This window comes from Gorilla gorilla, chromosome 4 (genome assembly GCF_029281585.2).
Source record: "Gorilla gorilla gorilla isolate KB3781 chromosome 4, NHGRI_mGorGor1-v2.1_pri, whole genome shotgun sequence".
Taxonomy (NCBI): Eukaryota; Metazoa; Chordata; class Mammalia; order Primates; family Hominidae; genus Gorilla; species Gorilla gorilla.
This window is the reverse complement of record NC_073228.2, coordinates 184,889,293-184,914,273: the sequence shown is the minus strand read 5'-3', so window position 1 is coordinate 184,914,273 and position 24,981 is coordinate 184,889,293. Positions and strand designations below refer to the sequence as shown.

General features: G+C 39.8%; 2 protein-coding genes across 2 annotated transcripts in view; one reads left to right on the top strand and one right to left on the bottom strand.

Annotated features, from left to right (window-relative positions):
* LOC101131099 (butyrophilin-like protein 8) overlaps positions 1-24,981 on the bottom strand; it is a 42,339-nt gene that overhangs the window by 16,021 nt on the left and 1,337 nt on the right. The window contains exons 2-3 of the mRNA XM_019026501.4: positions 22,607-22,954; positions 19,929-20,204 (exon numbers count right to left, since the gene is read on the bottom strand). Of these exons, the coding sequence (XP_018882046.4) occupies positions 19,929-20,204; positions 22,607-22,954 (624 nt within the window). The remainder of the gene's footprint in view (positions 1-19,928; positions 20,205-22,606; positions 22,955-24,981) is intronic.
* The window catches only part of ZFP62 (ZFP62 zinc finger protein), a 60,902-nt gene continuing 53,130 nt past the window's right edge, over positions 17,210-24,981 (top strand). The window contains exon 1 of the mRNA XM_063707081.1: positions 17,210-17,306. The gene's annotated coding sequence lies outside the window, so the exon portion shown is untranslated. The remainder of the gene's footprint in view (positions 17,307-24,981) is intronic.

The following is a 24,981-nucleotide window of genomic DNA, read 5'->3' as shown; positions in this document are numbered from 1 at the left end:
GCCACATAAATGTCTTCATTTGAGAAGTGTCTGTTCACATCCTTCCCCCACTTTTCGATGGCATTGTTTGTTTTTTTTCTTGGAAATTTGTTTAAGTTCTTGTAGATTCTGGATATTAGCCCTTTGTCAGATGGATGGATTGCAAAAATTTTCTCCCATTCTGTAGGTTGCCTGTTCACTCTGATGATAGTTTCTTTTGCTGTGCAGAAGCTCTTTAGTTTAATTAGATCCCACTTGTCAATTTTGGCTTTTGTTGCCATTGCTTTTAGTGTTTTAGTCATGAAGTCTTTGCCCATGCCTATATCCTGAATGTTATTCCCTAGGTTTTCTTCTAGGGTTTTTACAGTTTTAGGTTTTATGTTTAAGTCTATAATCCATCTTGAGTTAGTTTTGTATAAGGTGTAAGGAAGGAGTCCAGTTTCAGTTTTCTGCGTATGGCTAGCCAGTTTTCCCAACACCATTTATTAAATAGGGAATCCTTCCCCCATTGCTTATTTTTGTCAAGTTTGTCAAAGATCAGATGGTTGTAGATGTGTGGCATTATTTAAGGCCTCTGTTCTGTTCCATTGCTCTATATATCTGTTTTTGTACCAGTACTATGCTGTTTTGGTTACTGTAGCCTTCTAGTATAGTTTGAAGTCAGGTAGCATGATGCCTCCAGCTTTGTTCTTTTTGCTTAGGATTGTCTTGGCTATATGGGCTCTTTTGTGGTTCCATATGAACTTTAAAGTAGTTTTTTCCAATTCTGTGAAGAAAGTCAGTGGTAGCTTGATGGGGATAGCATTGAATCTATAAATTACCTTGGGCAGTATGGCCATTTTCATGATATTGAGTCTTCCTATCGATGAGTATGGAATATTCTTCCATTTGTTTGTGTCCTCTCTTATTTCCTTGAGCAGTGGTTTGTAGTTCTCCTTGAAGAGGTCCTTCACATCCTTTGTAAGTTAGATTCCTAGGTATTTTATTCTCTTTGTAGCAATTGTGAATGGGAGTCCATTCATGATTTGGCTCTCTGTTTGTCTATTATTAGTGTATAGAAATGCTTGTGAGTTTTGCACATTGATTTTGTATCCCGAGACTTTGCTAAAGTTGCTTATCAGCTTAAGAAGATTTGGGGCTGAGACACTGGGGTTTTCTAAATATGCAATCCTATCATCTGCAAATAGAGACAATTTGACTTCCTCTCTTCCTATTTGAATACCCTTTATTTCTTTCTCTTGCCTGATTGCCCAGGCCAGAACTTCCAATACTATGTTGAATAGGAGTGGTGAAAGAGGACATCCTTGTCTTGTGCCAGTTTTCAAAGGGAATGCTTCCAGTTTTTGCCCATTCAGTATGATATTGGCTGTGGGTTTGTCATAGGTAGCTCTTATTATTTTGAGATACATTCCATTGACATCTAATTTATTGAGAGTTTTTTAGCATGAAGGGGTGTTTAATTTTATTGAAGGCCTTTTCTGCATCTATTGAGATAATGTTTTTGTCATTGGTTCTGTTTATGTGATGGATTACGTTTATTAATTTGTGTATGTTGAACCAGCCTTGCATTCCAAGGATGAAGCCAACTTGATCGTGGTGGATACAGTTTTTGATGTGCTGCTGGATTTGCTTTGCCAGTATTTTATTGAGGATTTTCACATTGATGTTTATCAGGATTATTGGCCTGAAATTTTCCTTTTTTGTTGTGTCTCTGCCAGGTTTTGGTATCAGGATGATGCTGGCCTCATAAAATGAGTTAGGGAGGAGTTTCTCTCTTTCTATTTGGAATAGTTTCTGAAGGAATAGTACCAGCTCCTCTTTGTACCTCTGGTAGAATTCAGCTGTGAATCCATCTTGTCCTGGGTTTTTTTTTGATTGGTAGGCTATTAGTTACTGCCTGAATTTCAGAACTTGTTATTGGTCTATTCAGGGATTTGACTTCTTCCTGGTTTAGTGTTGGGAGGGTGTATGTGTCCAGGAATTTATCCATTTCTTCTAGATTTTCTAGTTTATTTGTGTAGAGGCATTTATAGCATTCTCTGATTGTAGTTTGTATTTCTGTGGGATCAGTGGTGATATCCCCTTTATCATTTTTTATTGTGTCTATTTGATTCCTCTCTCTTTTCTTCTTTATTAGTCTCACTAACGGTCTATCTATTTTGTTAATCTTTTCAAAAAACCACCTCCTGGATTCATTGATGTTTTGAAGGGTTTTTTGTGTCTCTATTTCCTTCAGTTCTGCTCTTATCTTAGTTATTTCTTGTCTTCTGATAGCTTTTGAATGTGTTTGCTCTTGCTTCTGTAGTTCTTTTATTTGTGATATCAGGGTGTCGATTTTAGATCTTTCCTGCTTTCTCCTGTGGGCATTTAGTGCTATAAATTTCTCTCTAAACACTGCTTTAGCTGTGTCCCAGAGGTTCTGGTACATTGTGTCTTTGTTCTCATTGGTTTCAAAGAGCTTATTTATTTCTGCTTTAATTTCATTGTTTACCCAGTAGTCATTCAGGAATAGGTTGTTCAGTTTCCATGTAGTTTTGTGGTTTGAGTGAGTTTTTTAATCCTGAGTTCTAATTTGATTGCACTGTGGTCCGAGAGGCTGTTTGTTATGATTTACATTCTTTTGCATTTGCTGAGGAGTGTTCTGTTTCGAATTATGTGATCAACTGTAGAATAAGTGTGATGTGGTCCTGAGAAGAATATATATTATGTTGATTTGGGGTGGAGAGTCTGTAGCTGCCTATAGGGTCCACTTGTTCCAGAGCTGAGTTCAAGTCCTGAATATCCTTGTTAATTTTCTGTCTCGTTGATCTGTCTAATACTGACAGTTGGGTGTTAAAATCTTCCACTATTATTGTGTGGGAGTCTAAGTCTCTTTGTAGGTCTCTAAGAACTTGCTTTATGAATCTGGGTGCTCCTATATTGGGTGCATATATATTTAGGATAGTTAGCTCTTCTTGTTGCACTGATCACTTTATCATTACGTAATGCCCTTCTTTGTCTCTTTTGATCTTTGTTTGTTTAAAGTCTGTTTTATCAGAGACTAGGATTGCAACCCCTGCTTTTTTCTGCTTTCCATTTGGTTGGTAAATTTCCTCCATCTCTTTATTTTGAGCCTACATGTGTCTTTGCATGTGAGATGGGTCTCCCGAATATAGCACATTGATGGGTCATGACCCGTTATCAAATTTGCCAGTCTGTGTCTTTTAACTGGGGCATTTAGCCTATTTACATTTAAGGTTAATATTGTTATGTGTGAATTTGATCCTGTCATTATTATGCTAGCTGGTTATTTTGCCCATTAATTGATGCAGTTTCTACAACTTGGTGTGTTTTTGCAATGGCTGGTACTGGTTTTTCCTTTCCATATTTAGTGCTTTCTCCAGGAGCTCTTGTAAGGCAGGTCTGGTGGTGACAAAATCCCTCAGCATTTGCTTTTCTGTAAAGGATTTTATTTCTCCTTCACTTATGAAGCTTAGTTTGGCTGGATATGAAATTCTGGGTTGAAAATCCATTTCTTTAAGAATGTTGACTATTAGCCCTCACTCTCTTCTGGCTTGTAGGGTTTCAGCAGAGAGATCCACTGTTAGTCTGATGGGCTTCCCTTTGTGGGTAACCCAACCTTTCTCTCTGGCTGCCCTTAACATTTTTTCTTTCATTTCAACCTTGGTGAATCTGACGATTATGTGTCTTGGGGTTGCTCTTCTCAAGGAGTATCTTTGTGGTGTTCTCTGTATTTCCTGAATTTGAATGTTGGCCTGTCTTACTAGGTTGGGGAAGTTCTCCTGGGTAGTATCCTGGAGAATCTTTTCCAACTTGGTTCCATTCTCCCCGTCACTTTCAGGTATAGCAATCAAACGTAGGTTTGGTCTTTTCACATAGTCCCATATTTCTTGGAGGCATTGTTTGTTCCTTTTCATTCTTTTTTTCTCTAATCTTGTCTTCATGTTTAATTTCATTAAGTTGATCTTCAGTTTCTGATGTCCTTTTCTTCCACTTGATCGATTTGGCTGTTGATACTTGTGTATGCTTCACGAAGTTCTCATGCTGTGTGTTTCAGTTCCATCAGGTCATTTATCTTCTTCTCTAAACTGGTTATTCTAGTTAGCAATTCCTCTAACCTTTTTTCAAGGTTCTTAGCTTCCTTGCATTGGGTTAGAACATGCTCCTTTAGCTCAAAGGAGTTTGTTATTACCCACCTTCTGAAGCCTACTTCTGTCAATTCATCAAACTCATTCTCCATCCGGTTTTGTTCCCTTGCTGGTGAGGAGTTGTAATCCTTTGGAGCAGAAGAGGCATTCTGGTTTTAGGAATTTTCAGCCTTTTTGCACTGGTTTTTCCTCATCTTCATGGATTTATCTACCTTTGGTTTTTGATGTTGGTGACCTTCGAATGGGGTTTCTGTGTGGACATCCTTTTTGTTAATGTTGATGCTATTCCTTTCTGTTTGCTGGTTTGCCTTCTACCAGTCAGGACCCTCTGCTGCAGGTCTGCTGGAGTTTACTGGAGGTCCACTCCAGGCCCTGTTTGCTTGGGTATCATCAGCGGAGGGTGCAGAACAGCAGAGATTGCTGCCTGCTCCTTCCTCTGTAAGGTTCGTCCCAGGGGGGCATCCGCCATATGCCAGCTGGAGCTCTCCTGTATGAGGTGTCTGTCGAACCCTGCTTGGAGGTGTCTTTCAGTCAAAAGGCACAGGGGTCAGGGACCCACTTGAAGAGGCAGTCTGTCCCTTAGCAGAGCTCAAGCACTGTGCTGGGAGAGCTGCTGTTCTCTTCAGAGCAGGCAGGCAGGAACGTTTAAGTCTGCTGAAGTTGTGCCTACAGCTTCTCCTTCCCCCAGGTGCTCTGTCCCAGGGAGATGGGAGTTTTATCTCTAAGCCCTTGACTGGGGCTGCTGCCTTTCTTTCAGAGATGCCCTGCCCAGAAAGGAGGAATCTAGAGAGGCAGTCTGGCTACAGAGGCTTTGCCAAGCTGCAGTAGGCTCCATAGAGTTTGAACTTCCTGGTGGCTTTGTCTACACTGTGAGGGAAAAACCGCCTACTCAAGCCTCAGTAATGGTGATGTCCCTCTGCCCACCAAGCTCGAGTGTCCTGGGTCGACCCCAGACTGCTCTGCTGCCAGTGAGAATTTCAAGCCCTTGGATCATAGCTTGCTGGGCTCCATGGCGGTGGGATCCACTGAGCTAGACCACTTGGCTTTCTGGCTTCAGCCCCCTTTCCAGGGGAGTGAATGGCTCTGTCTCGCTGCCATTCCAGGTGCCACTGGGGTATGAAAATCTCCTGCAGCTAGCATGGTGTCTGCCCAAACAGCCACCCAGTTTTGTTCTTAAAACCCAGGGCCCGGGTGGTGTAGGCACCCAAGGGAATCTTCTGGTCTATCAGTTGCAAAGACCATGGGAAAAGCATAATATCTGGGTTGGAGTGCACCGTTCCTCATGGCACAGTCCCTCACAGCTTCCCTTGGCTATGAGAGGGAGTTCCCCAACCCCTTGCACTTCCCAGGTGAGGTGATGCCCCACCCTACTTCAGCTCGCTTTCCGTGGGCTGCACCCACTGTCTAACCAGTCCCAATGAGATGAGCCAGGTACCTCAGTTGGAAATGCAGAAATCACCTCCCTTCTGCATTGATCTTGCTGGGGGCTGCAGACCGCAGCTGTTCCTATTTGGCCATCTTGCCAGCCACCGCCTGCTGTGGTTTTTTTGTGTTGTGGTTACCATGAGGCATACACAAAATATCTTATCCTTTTAACAGGCTATTTTATTCTGATAACTTTAATCACATACAAAAACTCTACACTTTCACTCCTTTCCACTTTTTATGATTTTGATGTCACAATTTACATGTTTTGTAATTTGTATTTCTTTACAATTTATTTTAGCTATAGGTGCTTTTAATAATTTTGTCTTTTAACTGTGACGGTAGGGATAAATTAGCTTTAAATACCACCCTTACTGTATTAGAGAATTCTGAATATGACTATATATTATTTTTACCAGTGAGTTTTTTACTTCCATATGTTTTTGTTATTATTATCCTTTTGCTTTAGTTAAAGTGCTCCCTTTAGTAATATTTATAAAATAGATCTAATAATGATTAATTACCATAGCTTTTGTTTGTCTGGGAAAGATTTTATTTCTCCCTCATTTCTGAAGGACAGATTTGCTAGTAATGTAATCTTGATTGGCAATCTTTTCCTTCAACACTTTGAATACATAATGCCATTCTTTCCTGGCATGCAGGATTGCTGCTAAGAGAAAGGCTGAAAACCATATTGGGGCACTCTTGAATGTGATATGGTTCATTCTCTTGCTGCATTCAGTATTCTTTCTTTGTCTCTGATTTTTTGATAATTGGAATATGATATATCTTGGTAAAATCCTCTTTGGGTTGAATTTGATTGATGACATCCAAGCTTCCTGAACCTGGATATTTTTGTGTTTCACCACATTTGGGAAATTTTCAGCCATTATTTTCTTAAATATGCTTTCTGGATCTTGTTCTCTCTCATCTCCTTCTGAAACTCCTATTATGCAAAAGTCAGTACACTTAATGGTGTCCAATAATTCCTATAGGTCTTTTTCATTTTTTATTCTTTTTTCTTTTTTATTCTCTGACTGGATAATTTAAAATATCCAGTCTTCAAGCCCAGTGATTCTTTGCCTTGATCAAGTCTGCTGTTGAAGCTTTCTAGTTAATATTTTGGTTCAGTTATTGTATTCATCATTTCTAGGATTTTAACTATTTTATTGTTTTTATTCCTTTGTCAAGCTTTTCTTTTTGTTCATTAACCATTTTTCAAATGTTATTTATTTTCTATCTGCATTTTCTTGTAGTTTCCTGAACTTCTTTAAGGGGATTATCTTAAATTCTTAGTGGTCTCATAGACTTGCCTATTTCAGGGTCTATTACTGGAGCATTATTAGTTTCTTTTGGTGTCATATTTTCTTGATTTTTAAAATAATCCTTCTGTCTTTGTGTTGGTGCCTGCACATTTGAAGAAATGGCCACCTTTTCTGGCCTTTGCAAGTGTTCTTTCTCAGTAAGAGGTCTTCACTATTTAATATAGCCTGGGATTCTGAATAGGCCAACTGGTAGCAACCTCAGACAGGCAGATGTGGGTGTTGGGTTCTCTAGTTGGGCTGGGCCACTACCTGTGCTCTGACATTAAATGGAACTGCTGGCTGTGCTCCTGTGACAGGTGGTGCTGCTGATTGGGCTCTGCAATTGCCTCTGATTGTCCAGGGTTAGAGGTTGTCTTTCTTGCTAGATGGTACTGTTGTTTGGAATCTGTAGTTGGTCGGGGACATGTGCTGAGCTCTGAGGCTGGGTGAGATTTCTGGGGTTGCTGCTTGATCACTCAGGGTGGGCAGGGCCAGAGGCTATGCTCCACAGATGTGTGTGGACTTGGGCTTGGCTCCTAGTCTAGAGTAGCCTTAAGCAGAACACCAATGGTGGGTTGAGTTGCTGCATAGCTACTGGGTCTGGGCAAGATCAGATGCTCCCTCTGTGGATAATCACAGAGCTGCTATTGTCTTCCTATCTAGGGAATATGCAAAGAGAACCCAAGGCTGGCTGAGTCGCTGCTCAGCTGCTGAGGTTGGCCAGGGCCAGATGCTCCCTGTATGGGCAAGTGCCAGTGTGCACTTGCCTCCCACGCTGAGTAAGGCTTAAAGACAGCATCAGGAATTGTGTTGCTACTTGACCAGTGGGGCTCAGTAGGGCCAGATGTGTCCCTCCTCTTATTTTAGTTATTTTAGTAAACTTATCTAATCCTTAATAAGAGTATAAAATATTTTATATTTCTATGTGACATTTTGTGTTATTATACATGGCATATTTGTTTGTTTTTCTGTCTTTGCTGGTGTATAAAATGCAGTGTATTTTGTTTACTGATCTTATTTTTATGAACATAATGAAGTATAAGTTGAAAGAATCTGTCTGTAGATTAATCCAGATTTCCAATGTGTATTATCATATAACCTGTTGGAAATAGGCATTCTATTTTTTCCTTTCTGGAAATTGTAATTCTTTTTTCACTTTCTTTCCTTTTTTGCAATGATTACTATTCCAGCATATTGTTGAACAGCAATGTTTAATGCAGTTATCTTCATTAAGTTCCTGAGTTTAAACCTCCTACCATGATGTATCATGGTAGCTATGGGTATTTTTAAATAGCTTTCTATCAGATGAAAGAAGTGCTCTTCTGTTGCTAATTCATAAAAGGTTTTCTTTTATTTCTGGATTCACAAGTGTTTTAAATCATAGTTAGATGTTGAAACTTATCTATGTTTTATTAACATCTGTAGAGAATCTTATAGATTTTCTCCTTTAACTTATTAAGGTAATACTTACATAAATATACATATCCCAATGTTGACCTAACCTTTTATTCCTGGGTAAGCTCAATTCAGTCATAATGTATTAGGCTTTTTAAAAAACATTTGATTGGAGTTTATAAAATTTCTAATTGGAATTTTACATTTATGTTTCTGAAAATTTCTTATTAATATTTTTTAAACTGCCTTATTGGCTAAATCCCCCAATTAAAAGGCACAGAGTGGCAAGCTGGATAAAGAAACAAGACCAAATGGTATGCTGTCTTCAAGAGACTAATCTCACACGCAACAACATCCATAGGCTCAAAATAAAGGGATGTAGGAAAATCTACTAAGCAAATGGAAAGCAGGAAAAAGCAGGAGTTGCAATTATAATTTGAGACAAAACAGACTTTAAACCAACAATAATCAAAAAAGACAAAGAAAGGCAATATATGATGGTAAAGGGTTCAGCTCAACAAACATAACTATCCTGAATATATATGCACCCAACATAAAAGCACCCAGATTCATAAAGCAAGTTCTTGGAGACCTTCAAAGAGATTTAGACTTCCACACAATAATAGTGGGAGACTTCAACACCCCACTGACTGTATTAGATAGATTATTGAGGCAGAAAATTAACAAGATATTCAGGACCTGAACTCACACTGGATCAAATGGATCTCATAGACATCTACATAACTCTCCACCCAAAAATAACAGAATATACATTCTTCTTATCACTACATAGCACATACTTTAAAACTGACCACATAATCAGACACAAAACACTTCTTAGCAAATGCAAAAGAACTGAAATAATAACAACCGCTCTCTCAGACCACAGCTCAATATGATTACAGATCAAGACTAACAAAATCACTCAAAACAATACAATTACATGGAAATTGAATAACTACTCCTGATTGACTTTTGGGTAAATAATGAAATTAAGGCAGAAATCAAGAATTTCTTTGAAACTAATGAGAAAAAAGACACAACATACCAGCACCTCTGGGACACAACCAAGGCACTGTTAAGAGGGAACTTTATGGCACTAAACAACCACATCAAAAAGTTAGAAAGATCTCAATTTAAGAACCTATTATCACAACTAAAAGAACTAAAGAACCAAGAGAAAATCAATCCCAAAGTTAGCAGAAGATAAGACATAACAAAATCAGAGCTGAACTGAAGGAGATTGAGATATGAAATACCATTCAAAAGATCAATGAATCCAGAGTTGGATTTTGAAAAAAAATTAATAAAATATATAGACCACTAGCTAGGCTAATAAAGAAGAAAAGAGAAAAAAATCCAAATAAACACAATCAGAAATGACAAAGGGGATATTACACTGAGCCAAAAAAATACAAATAACTATCAGAGACTATTATGAACACCTCTATTCACACAAACTAGAAATTCTAGAAGAAATGGATACATTTATTTAAAGGTGTTAATTTATTTTTCTGTTTTGTTTTTTGTTTCATAAAACCGTTTATCAAGTATGATAGGTATGATTCACATGTAAAAAGCTGTACATATTTAATTTATACAACTCAAAGAGTTTGGTGATAAGTATATACCCATTCAAATCATCACCACCATCAAGACTATAGACATATCCATCATCTCCCATAGTTTCCTCCTACCCCTTTTATTATAATTATTACAATTATTGTGTGTGTGTGTGTGTGTGTGTGTGTGTGTGTGTATGTAGTATGAGCAGAATATAAGATCTACCCTCTTCACAGAATTTAAGAATACAATAGTTTATTGTTAGCTACAGGCACTGTGCTGTATAGTAGATCTCCAGAACTTCTTCATCTTGCACAAATGAAACTTTTGTATACCTTTTGAATATCACCTTCCCGTTTTTCCCTCCCCTCATTCCCTGGCAATCACAGTTATGCTCTATGCTTCTATGACTGATGATTTTAGATTACACATATAAGTGAGATCATTTTTATGTCTGGCTTATTTTACTTAACATAATGTCCTCCATGTTCATCCATGTGTTGGGATTACCTCTTTTTTATTGTTGAGTAATATTTCATTATATGTGTCACTTTTTAAATCCATTTGTCTGTCAGCAAATAGATTGTTTTCATATCTTGGCTACTGTGAACTATGCCACAATAAATATGGAAGTGCAAGTATCTTTTTGAAATCCTGACTTCAATTCTTTTGGATAAATGCACGGAAGTAGGATTGCTGGATTATAAATTATCAATGAGATTACTTATTTTATATAATTTTGTACACTGCAACTTTACTAAATGTATTAGCTCTAACAGTTTTTTGGGGAATCTTTAGGGTTTATCTACATATAAGACTATGTAGCATAGTTCTATTTGTATTTTTTTAAGGAATCTGCATACTGTTTTCCATAGTGGCTATATCAATTTATATTCCCAGCAACAATGTAGTAACACCTGTAATATTTCTTAAGTTAGTAATAACCAGTCTAACAAGTATGAGGTGATCTCTCCTTATACTTTTGATTGAATTTCCCTGATGGTTAGTGATAGTGAGTCACTTTTCATAAACCTCTTGGCTATTAATATTTATATGTCTTTTGGGGAAAATGTTTATTCATGTACTTTGCCCATTCTAAAAACTGGAGTATTTTTGGTTATTGAGTTGTATGAGTGTCTTACATATTTTGGACATTAACTCTTTATCAGGTATATACTTTGAAAATATTCTCCCATTCCACATGTTGCTTTTGATTTAGTTGATTATTTCCTTTGCTGTGCAAAAGCTTTTTAGTTTGATGTAATCTTACTTGTTCATTTTTGCTTTCATTGCCTGTGCTTTTGGTGTCAGGGTGAAAAATCACTGCCAAGATCAATGTCAAGGAGATTTTTCTGTATGCTTTCTTCTAAGAGTTTATAGTTTAAGGCCTTTTGTTTATACCTTTAATTCATTTTGAATTGATTTTTGTGTGTGATGGAAAATATGAGTCCAATATCACTCTGCTGCATGTAAATATCTAGTTTTCCAAACACCATTTGTTAAAGAAACTATCATTTATCCATTTTGTATTCTTGGTAATCTTACTGAAGATTAGTTGACCATATAGCATGGGTTTATTTCTTGGCTCTTAATTCTGTTCCATTGATCTGTATGTCTGTTTTTATGCCAGTACCATATGTTTTTAATTACTATTAGGTTGGTGCAAAAGTCTTTGCAGTCTTTGCTATTACTTTCAATGGCAAAAACCACAATTACTTTCGCACCAACCTAATATAACATAATTTGAAATCAGGTAGTATGATGCTTGTACTTTGTTCTTTTTGCTCAAGTCTTATTTGGCTATTCAGGGTCTTTTGTGGTTCCATGTGAATTTAGATTTTTTTCTAATTCTGTGAAAAATGCCTTTGAATTTTAATAGTGATTGCATTAAATCTATAAATTGATTTGGGTAGTATGAACATTTAAGCAATATTAATTCTATGAACACATGATAGATTTCTATTTATTTGTGTTATATTCCATTTCTTTCACCAGTGTCTTATAGTTTTCAGTGTACAGATCTTTGACCTCATTGGCTACATTTACTTCTAATTTTTTGATGCTATTGTAAATGAATTTGTTTCCTTGATTTCTTTTCAGACAATTTATTGTTAGTGTATAGAAACACTACTAATTTTATATGTTGATTTTGTATCCTACAACTTTGCTAAATTCATTTATTAAGTTCTAACAGGTTTTAGTGGATTCTCTAGGGCTCACTACGTGTCATGTCATCTCCAAACAGACACATTTATGTTTCTTCCTTTCTGATTTGGTTGCTTTTTATTAATTTTCTTTTTTGCCCAATTGCTCTGGCTATAACATCCAATACTATGTGGCAAGAGTGGACACCTTTATCTTGTTCCTAATCTTAAAGGAAAGCTTTCACTACTTCAGTGTTGAGTATAATGTTAGCTATGAGCTTATCAAATGTAAACCAAAAATAAAATTCTAAGCTTCCCAGTCAACTGAATGGACCCCCCCTTCTCAAGAAAGGGGATTCCCAAGTAAACCTGAAGGACTAGTCCAGGCCATGATGGGAAGGTGAGGTTGGACATGCCTCGTTATGTCCTCTTCCCTTTGGAGTTCAGGAACAACTGAGCAGCATTAACATTACAACAGAGGTCTTAAGACTGACAAAACAGACTCTTTGTAGCAATAACATACCAAATCCCAACCGGACTATCATATAGCATCACATGACAGATAGCAGGCCCTGAAAGAATTTAAAATATTTTACCCCAAAGCATATTTCTTTGACATATTTTGAAATAGCCTGGCAAAGCTGCCTCTTGTGGGGGAAATGTAAATTCTCTACAGAATGTAAATTTTCCTTTCCAGGTCTTTGTCTGATCCTGAAGAGACTGATTAGCTGAGAGTCTAGCAATTTTTAAAGATCTGAATATGAAACATTTGCCACCTATTGCCTCTAAGGGTCGCCACCTATGAGACTTCATCTACATGTAAGAACCTTGGTCTCCACAACCCCCTATCCTAATCTAGACACTCTTTTCTATGGATTCCAGGTCTTTTAGATAACTCACAACCATTTGCCAACCAGAAAATCTTCTAATCTACCTATTACTTGGAAGCCCCCACTTCAAGTTGTCCTGCCTTTCTAGACCAAACCAGTGTACACTTTACATATATTGATTGACATCTGTCTGTAATTTCTGTCCCCTTAAAACATAAAATCAAGCTGTAACTCAACCGCCTTGGGCACATGTTCTCAGGACCTGTTGAGACTATGCCTTGGGCTTTGGTCACTCACATTTGGCCCAGAATAAAACTCTTTAAATGTTTTATAGAGTTTGACTCTTTTTGTTGACACATATGTGATCTTTATTATGTTGAGGTACATTCTTTTGTTACCTAGTCTGTTGACTTTTATTATGAAAAGATGCTGAATATTGTCAAATGCTTTCTCTGCATTTGTTAACATAATTATACATTATTTGCCCTTCATTCTGTTAATGTCATATATTATATTTATTTATTTGTGTGTGTTGAAACATTCTTGCATCCCAGAGATAAATCCCACTTGATCATGGGGATACGTTTAATGTTTCTTTTAATGTACTTTGTAATTATTCTTTTTATCATGAATTTGGTTGGCTAATATTTGTTGGAAATGTTTGCATCTATGTTTATCAGGGATATTGGCTTGTAATTTTCTTCTTTTTTGTGGTGTTCTTATATGGTTTTTGTATCAGGGTAACTGTGGCCTCATAAAATGAGTTTGGAATTATTCCCCATCTTTAATTTTTTGCAAGAGTTTGAAAAGTATTGGCATTAATTTTTCTTTCTATATTTCTTTCTTTCTTTGTTTTTTTTTTTTTTGAGACAGAGTCTCACTCTGTCACCCAGGCTGGAGTGCAGTGGCGCCATCTCAGCTCACTGCAAGCTCCGCCTCCCGGGTTCACGCCATTCTCCTGCCTCAGCCTCCCGAGTAGCTGGGACTACACACACCCGCCACCATGCCCGGCTAATTTTTTTGTATTTTTAGTAGAGACAGGGTTTCACCATGTTAGCCAGGATGGTCTCGATCTCCTGACCTCGTGATCCACCCACCTCGGCCTCCCAAAGTGCTGGGATTACAGGCACCCGCCACCACGCCTGGCTAATTTTTTGTATTAATTTTTCTTTAAATATTTTGCAGAATTCACCAGCAGAGCCATCTGGTCATGGAATTTTCTTTGTTGGGAAGATTTTGATTATCAATTGTATTTCTAACTAATTACTGGTCTGGTATTTTTTTAAAAATTATTCTGATTCAGTTTTTATAGGTTGTATGTTTCTAGGAATGTATCCATTTCTGCTAGGTTATCCAATTTGTTGGCCTGTAATTTTTCATAGTGCTGTAGTCTAACCTTGTCTTTGGTTTCTGCTAGGTTATCCAGTTTGTTGGCCTATGATTTTTCATAGTGCCGTAGTCTAACCTTGTCTTTGGTTTCTGCTAGGTTATCCAGTTTGTTGGCCTATGATTTTTCATAGTGCCGTAGTCTAACCTTGTCTTTGGTTTCTGCTAGGTTATCCAGTTTGTTGGCCTATGATTTTTCATAGTGCCGTAGTCTAACCTTGTCTTTGGTTTCTGCTAGGTTATCCAGTCTGTTGGCCTATGATTTTTCATAGTGCCGTAGTCTAACGTTGTCTTTGGTTTCTGCTAGGTTATCCAGTCTGTTGGCCTATGATTTTTCATAGTGCCGTAGTCTAACCTTGCCTTTGGTTTCTGCTAGGTTATCAGGTTTGTTGGCCTATGATTTTTCATAGTGCCATAGTCTAACCTTGTCTTTGGTTTCACTTTTCATGATTTCAGTTACTCGTGATCAATTGTGGCCCAAAGATATTGAATGAAAAATTTCATAAATAAACAATTTGTAAGTTTTAAATTGCACACCATTCTGAGTAGCATGATGAAATCTCTTTCATCCTGCTCTGTTCCATTTGAGACATGAAAAATAGCATATATAGGGTTTGGTACTATACGTGGTTTGTGGCATTCACTGGGGATCTTGGAATGTAACCCCTGTGGATAAGGGAGAACTATGATAGTCTCATGACATTTTATATTTATTTCTGTGGTACCAGTTGTAATGTATCATCTTTTATTTATAATTCTATTTATTTGAGTCAGCTCTTTTTTTCTTGGTTAATCTAGGTAAAGGCTTGTCAATTTTATTTATCTTTTCAAATAAACAACATTTAGTTTTATTGATCTTTTTATTGTTTTTCTATTTCATTTATTTCTGCTCTAATTATTATTTTTTCCTTCCTTCTGCTAAATTTTGGCTTAGTTTTTTCTTTTTCTAATTTCTTGAGGTATAAACTTAGGTTGTTCATCTGAGATCTTTCTTTTTTCTTAATGTAGATATTTATAGCGATAAACTTTTAGAACTGGTTTTGCTACATTCCATAGATTTCACTATTGTTTAAAAATTTTTCATCATCACTGTGGTTTCAATGTATCCCCAGAGTTTATGTGTTGAAAACTTAATCCCCAGTGCAATAATGTTGACAGGTGGGACCCTTAAGAGGTGACAAGGCCATGAGGATCCTGCCCTCATGAGTGGATTAATGCCATTTTTGCAGAAGCAGCTTCCTTCCTCTTTCTTACTCTCTTACCCTTCTACCTTCCTCCATGGAATTACACAACTAGAAGGCCCTCACAGGATGTGACCCCTTGATCTTAGACTTCCCAGCCTCCACGACCATGAGCCAAATAAACCTCTGTTCATTATCGATTACCCAATCTCAGGTATTCTGGTACAGCAGCATAAAGTGGACTAAGACAACCACTGGGTATATGCTCGGTGGGCATGTTACGTATGGCCTTTATTGTGTTGAGCTACATTGCTTCTGTACCTAATTTGTTGAAAGTTGGTTTTGTCATGAAAGGGTGTTGAATGTTGCCAAATGCTTTTTCTGCATCTATTGAGATGATCATATTGTTTTTTCTTTCATTCTGTTAGTGTAATATTTATTGATTTGCATATGTTGAACCATCCTTATGTTCCAAGGATAAAGCTCACTTAATCACGGTAAATGAATCTTTTAATGTGCTGTGAATCTGTTTGACAGTATATTTTGTCTTTCTGTCACTCCTCCTCCTCCAGTCTGTACTGGCAGACTTTGGTAGACAAAGACCTTGACCAGTCAGCCTGGCTAGATACTCTGGAAGTCTCTCAGATCTTTTTTATGGATGTACCTGCTTTACTTTTCTTGTTCCTTCTTGGTGAGAGGAAGTCTTGGGATTTTCTTTTCTCAGTCCTGCAAAGCAGGCTGGCTGCTGAGAGCCTTGCATTTATTTATCCCTAGGGCAATTCCCTAAAATACTCAAGATTGTGCACCTTCTCTCAATCCAGCAGAGTCAAGCTGATTGCTATCTGTGTTCTCACTGCAGAAGTTTGTATGCACATCTGCTGAGGCTCAGGCACCCTCTCTGCAGGGAAGCACGTGCCCCACTGTGATGGACCAAGAGGTTCTAGCCACAGGGATGGTGTGTGGAGGGCTGGGGGCACATAGCAGCTGGTTGGGTAGTCAGCAGGTTGTGAGGTGGGCCTCTAGTAGAGTGCAGGGGCTGGCCAGTAGGTTCTGCTGCTTGTTGTTCAGGTCCATGCACTGGATGCCATAAGCCCCCTCCTCTTTCCCTGCTCCTAGCTGCCCCCAGATGATTCAGCCACATGGTCCCCTCAGTGTTCTGCATTAAGTGAGACAGAAATGGGTTTCCTGGGCAGCATCCCACAAGCCTGGGGAATCTGGACATTCACTTTGCTCTCACGTTCCCCATGGCAAAAATTGTGGGCTGAGGGAGTCTCTCTTGGCACTGAGTTACCTCGGAAGAGCAGTGAGGCGGGTAGAAGGGAACAGTTCTTACCCTCCTCCATGCATCTGTTCTTGGCTTTTTTGCCTGACCAACCAGTTGGAACCTCTCAAGTGGCTTCCTAGACTCCTACAAAAATACTTTTGTTCATGGTAGTTGTTAAAATTAGTGTTTCTGTGGGAGTTTGAGAACTGAAAACTCCATTTCACCATCCTAATCATGTCACTTCTTAAAAGGTATAGTTGTGTGATAGTTTGTATGTATAGTTTCATTATCATTCAGTCCTAAGACACTTTTAATTATCGTGATGACTTTTTCAATGACCACTTAGTTATTTTTGAAGTATGTTTTGAAAGTTTCAAACATATATGAATATTAAATTGTTTTTCTTTTTCTCATTGAATTTAATTATATTGTGATTAGAAATCATCATTTGAATCATACCAGTCTTTGTCCATTTGTGCTGCTATAACAAAATACTACAGACTGGCTCATTTATAAACAATAGAAATGTATTTCTCATAGTTCTGGAGGCTGGGAAGTCCAAGGTCAAGTATTAACAGATTTGGCATATGATGAGGACTGCCCTCTGTTTCAAGATGGCTCCTTGTTGCTGTGTCCCCTGAAGGCGATGAACACTGTGTCCCTCACATGGCAGAAGGGGTGGAAAGGGTAAGTTCACCCCCTTAAATCCTTTTATAAGGCGCTAACCCATTCATATGGGCATCGTCCTCAGGACTTAATCACCTCCTAAAAAGCCCACCTCTTAATAGTGCTGCATTGGGGATTTCGTTTCAACATGAATTTTGGAGAAGACACAACACTACAACCATATCGCAATACCATTTTCTTCAAAGTTTTTGTAAACCATTTTATGTGCTTGAGCCTGATGAGAGTTAATTTATGGTCTGTGTGTGCTTCCAATGCTTTGTGATGGGTGCAGCCTTCTAAGAATATCTATTAAATTGGGTTTGTTAATTTGTAGTTCAAGTATTCTGTATTCTTACTGATTCAAGTCACATTGCAACTTGGCGGCCCACGATTAAGTGTTCAGTCTTTCCTAAGGTCTAGCCCAAGATGTATTTTTCAAAAGAAGAGTAGTTATTCGTAGAGAATGGCAGGGCTCTGCTTCCAAATCCTGAGGGCCTGTGCTGTGATTCACTTACAGGGGCCTGGCAAAGGCTCCTAACAGCATGCCTACCTGTCACTCTCTGTGGGCCACATTTTGATCCATGCTTCAGCCAACCAAACTATAGAGGCCTTTCTAACACTCTGAGCTGCAACATTAAATGCAGGATCTCTGATTAGTGAGGCCATGACATGTGGTTTGAGCCAACCTTATGTCCTTGTACCACCACCTTACACCCTTAATATCATTTGGCATGGATTCTCTGGATTTCTGGTCTGTATAGATTAGAAAAACCAACTAGCTCTTTTGGAGTGTAGTACACTTTCTAATGAGTCATGCATTGTTTCCAACTTTAGGGTCCTGCTGAAACTTGAGCCTAGGTACAGATCTAGAAGCAAAGAGGGATGGTAGGGGTGGGTCCTGCTTAGCATCAGCATTGTCTTGCATGGTGACTGCCTCAGGAGAGAGGCCATTACAGTTTCTTTGGGCAATGCAGGGTTAATCCCCTGAGATGAAGGTGGAGAGGCTATTTCTAACTGACATAGAGAGACTGAGACTGCTTTCACTGGCAAAGACTCATCAGCATTTGAGGCTCAATGTCCCCAGCTTCATCAGTCTTCCCATACATCCCCATTTCAACTTTCTGAATCTCATTTCTTCCCAGTCAATGTCCCCTCACATTGACAGATACCCTGAGGAACAGGTTTGGATTTCCATTGTCGTTCAGCCAGTCACAGAATGAGTTCTCAATTTGGTTTTCAGCAATCTTAGCCCTGTGGCTACAGAAAATAAGGGTCTCTTTCAGGGCACTCATGGAAGCTTTCAGGTTATTTATGCAACACCAAGAAACTCAGAATTCAAATTGCTCCGCTCATATTTCCTTCCGTCACTTTCCTCACTTTTTCTAGCAAGACTGGGAGCAAGCAGCCAATCTCATCTTATTCACTAGGTCGACACACATGTTTGAAAATATCATATACCAGTCAACCCATGGTTAATTATGGGTCGCAAATGGTGAAATTTTGCATATCTGTATTGCTAGATCACAACATGAACTTTCAGTGCTTTCTGTTTTGTTTGTTTGAAGACAGGGTCTTGCTATGTTGTGTAGGCTGGCCTCAAACTCCTAGGCTCAAGTGATTTTCCCACCTCAGCCTCCTGAGTAGCTGGAACTACAGGTGTACACAGTAATCCCAGCTCAGAGAATTTTAGAATTTTAGGGATGACTGAAAAGTTATCCCTAAAATTCTTTTTCTCTAGAAATACTCTTGGTACCAAATCTGTATTAGTGAGAGTTCTCCAGAGTAACAGAACCACTAGGATGTATACACACATACATATATATATACATCCTGTTGTTTCTATATATTTGAGAGAGAAAGATGGAGATAAAGAGAGAAAGGAAGAGGAGAGACAGAGAGATTTAGTATAAAGAATTGGCTTGCATACATCATGGAAGCTCTTTTAGGTCCCAACTCATGGGTGAGTCAGCAATCTGGAGCCCCAGGAGAGCCAATGGTTCATTTACGTTGAAACCAGAAGACCTGAGAACCAGAAGAGCCAACGGTGTCACTCCTGTCCAAAAGTCCGCAGGCTCAAGACATAGAAAGAGCCAGTGGTTCAGTTTGAGTCTGAAGGCCAGCAGCCTGCTCTGAGGCCAGGAAGAGCCAGTGTCCCAGTTAAAAGGCTACCATGCAAGATCGTTCTCTCACTCAGGGGAGGGTCAACCTTTTGTTCTATTCAGGTCTTCAGCTGATTGGATAAGCCCACCCGCATTATGGAGGGCAATCTTCTTTACTCAGTTTACCAATTCAAATATGAATCTTATGTGTAAACACCCTCACAGAAGCATCCTGAATAATACTTCACCAAACCTGAGCAAATCGTGATCCAGTCAAGTGGACCCAAAAAATTAACCATCACAGGGTTACGTCACAGCTGAAGGAAATACTTAATTCTACTCCCCTGGAATTGTAAACAATTCTGTTTCCACCTAACCAAATGTTTATAACTTTACTTTTACATCTCATTGATTTTAAACTTTTAAAATAAATCATCAGAACTGAGAAAGATAAAACAGTAATGCCAAGATGGAGGCTCCTGTCCTCCCTCTGAGTTACTGAAGCATCCACCCCTCCTTCTCTTCTCCTCCCCTCCCTACTCACCTCCTATCTGTACCCTGGATTCCACCTCTCGGCTCAGATGAGCGTGCTGCATGGAACAGGATATGCTCCCGGCGTTCTCTTGGACGGTCAGAGAGATCTCCACATCAAACAGGCCATGCATGTCTCTGTTTGTCCTGGAGTCTGTGGACAAATCCTGTCCTTGTGGACCTTTCCACTTCGCTGTGGGCCGGGGGAACCAGCCCGAGGACTGACAGAGTAGCTGGATGTCTCTATCAACATATCCCACAATGGAAATGAGAGGAACTGAGCCCAGTGCTGGGGAGAAAACAGGGAAGAGTTGAAAGCAAAGATCATATCCCAAAGCCACAGCAATTCTGAGTCAGGTGCATTCAGTCCACTCCCCACCCATTCTCTCTCTTACACACACAAACACTAAAACCACGACCTTTGGCAAAAGCCTTCCCATGGCCTTTGTTCGTTGCCATTTTTTAGCAACTACTGTGTATGCGTGGCTATTCCTAAGCACCAGTCATGATGAAGTAAGACAAAACTGCTTCTATGAGAAACTTATCAGGAGCTCAGCTAAAGTAGAGAGAGTGCTGAGCTGCCAGGTGTAGGAGTAACAGACCAAAGGAACGATGATCCAAATTAAAGTAATAGTGAAGCCTCTAATCAGTTGCTACAAAAGGAAGAGCTAAACCAAGGAAGATGCCAACCCCTCCCTGTCTCATCCTCCCCCATGAAGTGGAATTCCAGTTGAGGGGCAGATGGATCATCACACGTGTGGGGCTGACTCACTAGTGATGGAGTGCTGAACAAAAGGCTTCACAGCTTTATGAATCCTGAGCTCAGGAGGAGGTGTAGGGAGGAGGAATTAGAGTGTAAGATACTGGATACTAAGACAGAGTAGAGGAAAGTGTCTTGGAGTTTGCCTTTTCTGTCACGGGGGAATGGCAGCCAGTGGTGTGGGGGTAAAAGAATTTACCAAGATGGTTGTAGGTAGAGAAAGGCAGATTTATTAGAGAAAGTAGGAAAGTACTTTGCAAGGAAGGCGATAGGCAAGTTAGCATGAGGGAAGCTAACTGCAAGAAAAAAAAGGCTCGGGGATTTTATAGAATGGAGCTTGGGCTGATTGATAATGCCAAGGTAGCAGGGAGCCTAACTTACATTCTTTTGTCAGCTGGGATATTTGATAAATTGAGGTGTTTGATGATAAGCAGGAAGTCTGTGAGTTATGTATGTTATCTGGGCAGGAAGGCCAAATGTTCTGGGCCATATATCCTGGACTGTATGTCCAGGATGACGAAGAAAGGCAGACCTGTAGCTTATCTGCTGTCTCTTTTGTTTAAATTTTCTAGACATGAAGAAAGGCATGTTTATAGTTTATTTCCTTTTTTTTTTTCTTTCTGCTTTCACCTGGTCCTGCCAGCCTGACTCCTTTTCCCTAATTAGGACTCCACATTCTCCTCCTTGATATAAGGCACTTGAAAGTCCTGCCCAAGGCCTGAGATTCTGAGAATTAAAATGCCTGGGCTAGAAATGCAAACATGTAAAGACCAGGACAGCTTAGCCAGGCCTGAGGGCTCACCTGAAACTCTCCTCAGAGACTGCAAAGCATTGGTTGTACTCCAAGTCTGCTATGAGGAGGAGGCCTTCCAGGAAACGCTTTTGGAAATTGCCTATCATCAGGCCTGAAATATCACTCATAGTGGTTTTTAAAAAAATTTAAGTTAGTCAAATTTAGCAGTGGGGAGTCGTAGGCCAATTGTAGTGACACTGCTAAGTTCGGATAATCCACTACCGTCAGAGCAGCCCCACTCACAGGTTTTTAATCAGGACACAGATTATTCACAACTCACTGACTGCACACGGCAACAACTGTAAACAATAAATTTCTGTTTTTTCCTTCTTTCATCTTCTTCTTTTTTTTTTTTTAATAGAGATGAGGTCTTACCATACGCCCAGGCTGGTCTCGAGCTCCGTGACTCAAGCAATCCTTCTGTCTCAGCCTCTCAAGGCGTTGGGATTACAGGCTTGAGCCACTGCACCCAGCCTCGCCAAATACATTTCATTGTGAAGGGTGTGACTATGGAAGTATGGTCAAGTTAACACAGAGCACTGAGCAACTGATTGTCAGGGGAAGTCACAGCTTCCTGGAGCTGACGTTTGCTCCCTGCTGTATCAGATAAACAAAAAATTTGTAGGACAAGTGAGCAGGAATTTGTATTTGTTAATTTAAAAATAAATGGTCATAAGGAAAACTATTTTGACAGTGGGGAAAAAAAGAAATAAAGTATTGATACGAGCAATAATTTGGATAGATCGCAAGAGCATTATGCTGAATTTAAAAAGTCAATCTCAAAAGGTCACCTGTGGTGTGAAGCTGTGTATGTAACATTCTTGAAATTACAGCATCAGGGAGATGGAAAACCCCAGGCAGGGGCTGAGAAGGGGTGGGTGTGACCATGAAGGGGTGACAGAGGGAGATCTTCGTGATGATGGGGTAGTTCTATACCTTGATGTGATGGTGGTTACCTGAATTTAAACATGTGACAAAATACATAGAACTATACACATAAGACAGAAGGAACGTAGAGTATAGAATGCTGCCTTCTAACTAAATGACCTAAAATTTTAAAATTTCCTTATTGAAAAAAACACTTATAAAGTCCAGGATGGTTCTTTGGGACAACTAAGTTATGAAATATGAAACTGACCTGACACCTGTAGCTCCCAGATGGCCTTCTGGTAGTAAGACTGGGAACTAATCCGGCACCCATAGAGGCCAGCATTCAACACAGTAATGTTTTCCAGCCTCAGAGAGATGTGCCCCTCCGCAATAGAATCCTTCACCAGTTTTGTCCTGCCTTGATACTGTGGCATCTGCATAAATGGCTGGTCCTCCCCGTCCCTGTAGAGGTGGACCACGCTAGAGAACTGGCCCCTGAAGAACCGCACTTCCATGGCCTCTGCATTGGTCTTAGGAGACAGGAAACAGGAGAATGCTGCGTCCTCCCCCACCAAGGCCTGGACAGGCTTGTCTGGCCCAAACACCTGCCACTGCCCTGTGGAAAGACATACAAAAGATAAATCATCAAAACCCTTTATAGTGTGACCTACTCAGGGCTCCATTGGGCTGGGCTGGAGATGTGTGTCAGGGGGAAACATTCATCACAATCCTATTTCTAAAGCCAGTGACTTGCATTTGTGTATCTCCTTACGTTTGACAAACCATGTCCACATCAGTTACTTCATTCGGTCTTCAGGAGCACCTGCAGAAATGTGTATTATTAATGTTTTTATTTTTAAGATGAGAAAACCATGTTATCCAGAGGAAAAAGTCTCTTTCTGAATGTAGACCCTTTGATTCCAGGAGATTCTGTTGCCACATTCTCTCCCATCTGCCCATTTGCTTCAATTAAAAAAAAAACCCCAAACATCCCCATTTCCATCGTCCTTGCTAAAAACCAAAGTTGACGTCTTTCTAATGACCCAGAGAAGAGTATGGGCCATAAAGTCTCCAGTTTGCGGCAATTTGTTAAGGTTTCCTTCAAGCACAATATTATATCAATATTTTATGGCTACTATAGAGGAATGTTTCATTTCTGCCCATGGTGCACACAATTATTTGTACTTCCTTAGTTTTTTTGAAAATCTGCTTGTTCTGCCAAGTTCTGAAAGACATGCTATGACACTGAAACAAGATTTTGCAGTCTGTTTTCTGTAAATTTGTTCTTTAGCACATTCACGTATGACTTATATTTTCCATAGCATGTGCCTTTTATGCTTGTGTAGTTATTTTTTCCACTTTATTTTAGCACTGAAAGGTGGTTCACCTAGTGCTTTGTCAACATGTCTTGCCTTCATTTTTCTAAAAAAAAAATTCTTGGTACATGTATGTCCTCACCTCGATTTTGAAACTTTCTTCATTGTCTTACTTCAAGTGTGACAATTACATGTTTTCCGTGAGCCTCCCCTGCACAGCTCTTGGCTCTGTGGGGACACGGCCTGATGCACAGCTCTTGGCTCTGTGGGGACAGGACCTGATGCACAGCTCTTGGCTCTGTGGGGACAGGGCCTGATGCACAGCTCTTGGCTCTGTGGGGACAGGGCCAGATTTTCTTGCTCAGCATAGTACCCACTTGATCGGCACAGAGCCGGTCACACAGAACAGGCTCCACAAACAGTTACGCATGTGAACGGTGAGCCCCATTTCCTTTCTTACTTGCTCATCTGTTTAACAATCATTTGAGTGATTTTCCTGGTGTAAATCACTCTTACTACCCTGTAAGGATTACATTGCTTCTTAGAGACCACAGGCTATGGAGGCCCACTCCCTTCACCTTCTAAGTACCCACCCCCTTTGACTGGCAGTGTCTCTTGATTCATTCACATGTATCCATTTATGGTATATGGATATACCTGTGTGTGCTGTCTGCATGTGCATCAGAGGCAAAGTGGATCCCATGTGTGAATTTCTAGATCAGTGGATACTTTTTCATTTTAGCACTAATTTTTTAGTTTAATTACATTTTATAAATCTTGCTGAAATGTATTTCACTCATGCATCTTTAAGAGTATTATTAAATGAGGCGTGACTTTGCAGCCTGGTGTCTGACCAGCTGCTGACCTGGTGTAGCAGATGTTGAGGCCCTGCTCCTCACCACCCAACCCTGAGTCCCCCTGGAATGGGATGGGCATTTCCCTGCCTGCTGACAGCTCCGCCCCTGGAGCCTGGCCTCTGCCTCTCTGCTGAGGGCTTCCTGCAACCTTTGGAACCTACTTAGCCCTGGCACAAGGCAGCTCAGAAGGTTTGAGATTTTAGCAGTCCCAGGCGGCACATCTCACCCAGTGGGGAAAGGAGACAGTAGATGTTGGAATGACTCTGAGCCACCATCTATAAAGTTCCTCCAAAGGTCCCAGTGGGACTGGGTCCCAGTTGCCACCGCAGCAACCTGCTCATTAGCGCACCCTCTATGGCTTTCCCCCTACTGGCTTCACTCTCTGCACTCCCTCACTTTGTTTCCCAGAATCACCTGCTCAACGAATCACTGGCAGGAAGGCCCTTGTCTTAGGTCAGGTTTGGGGACCC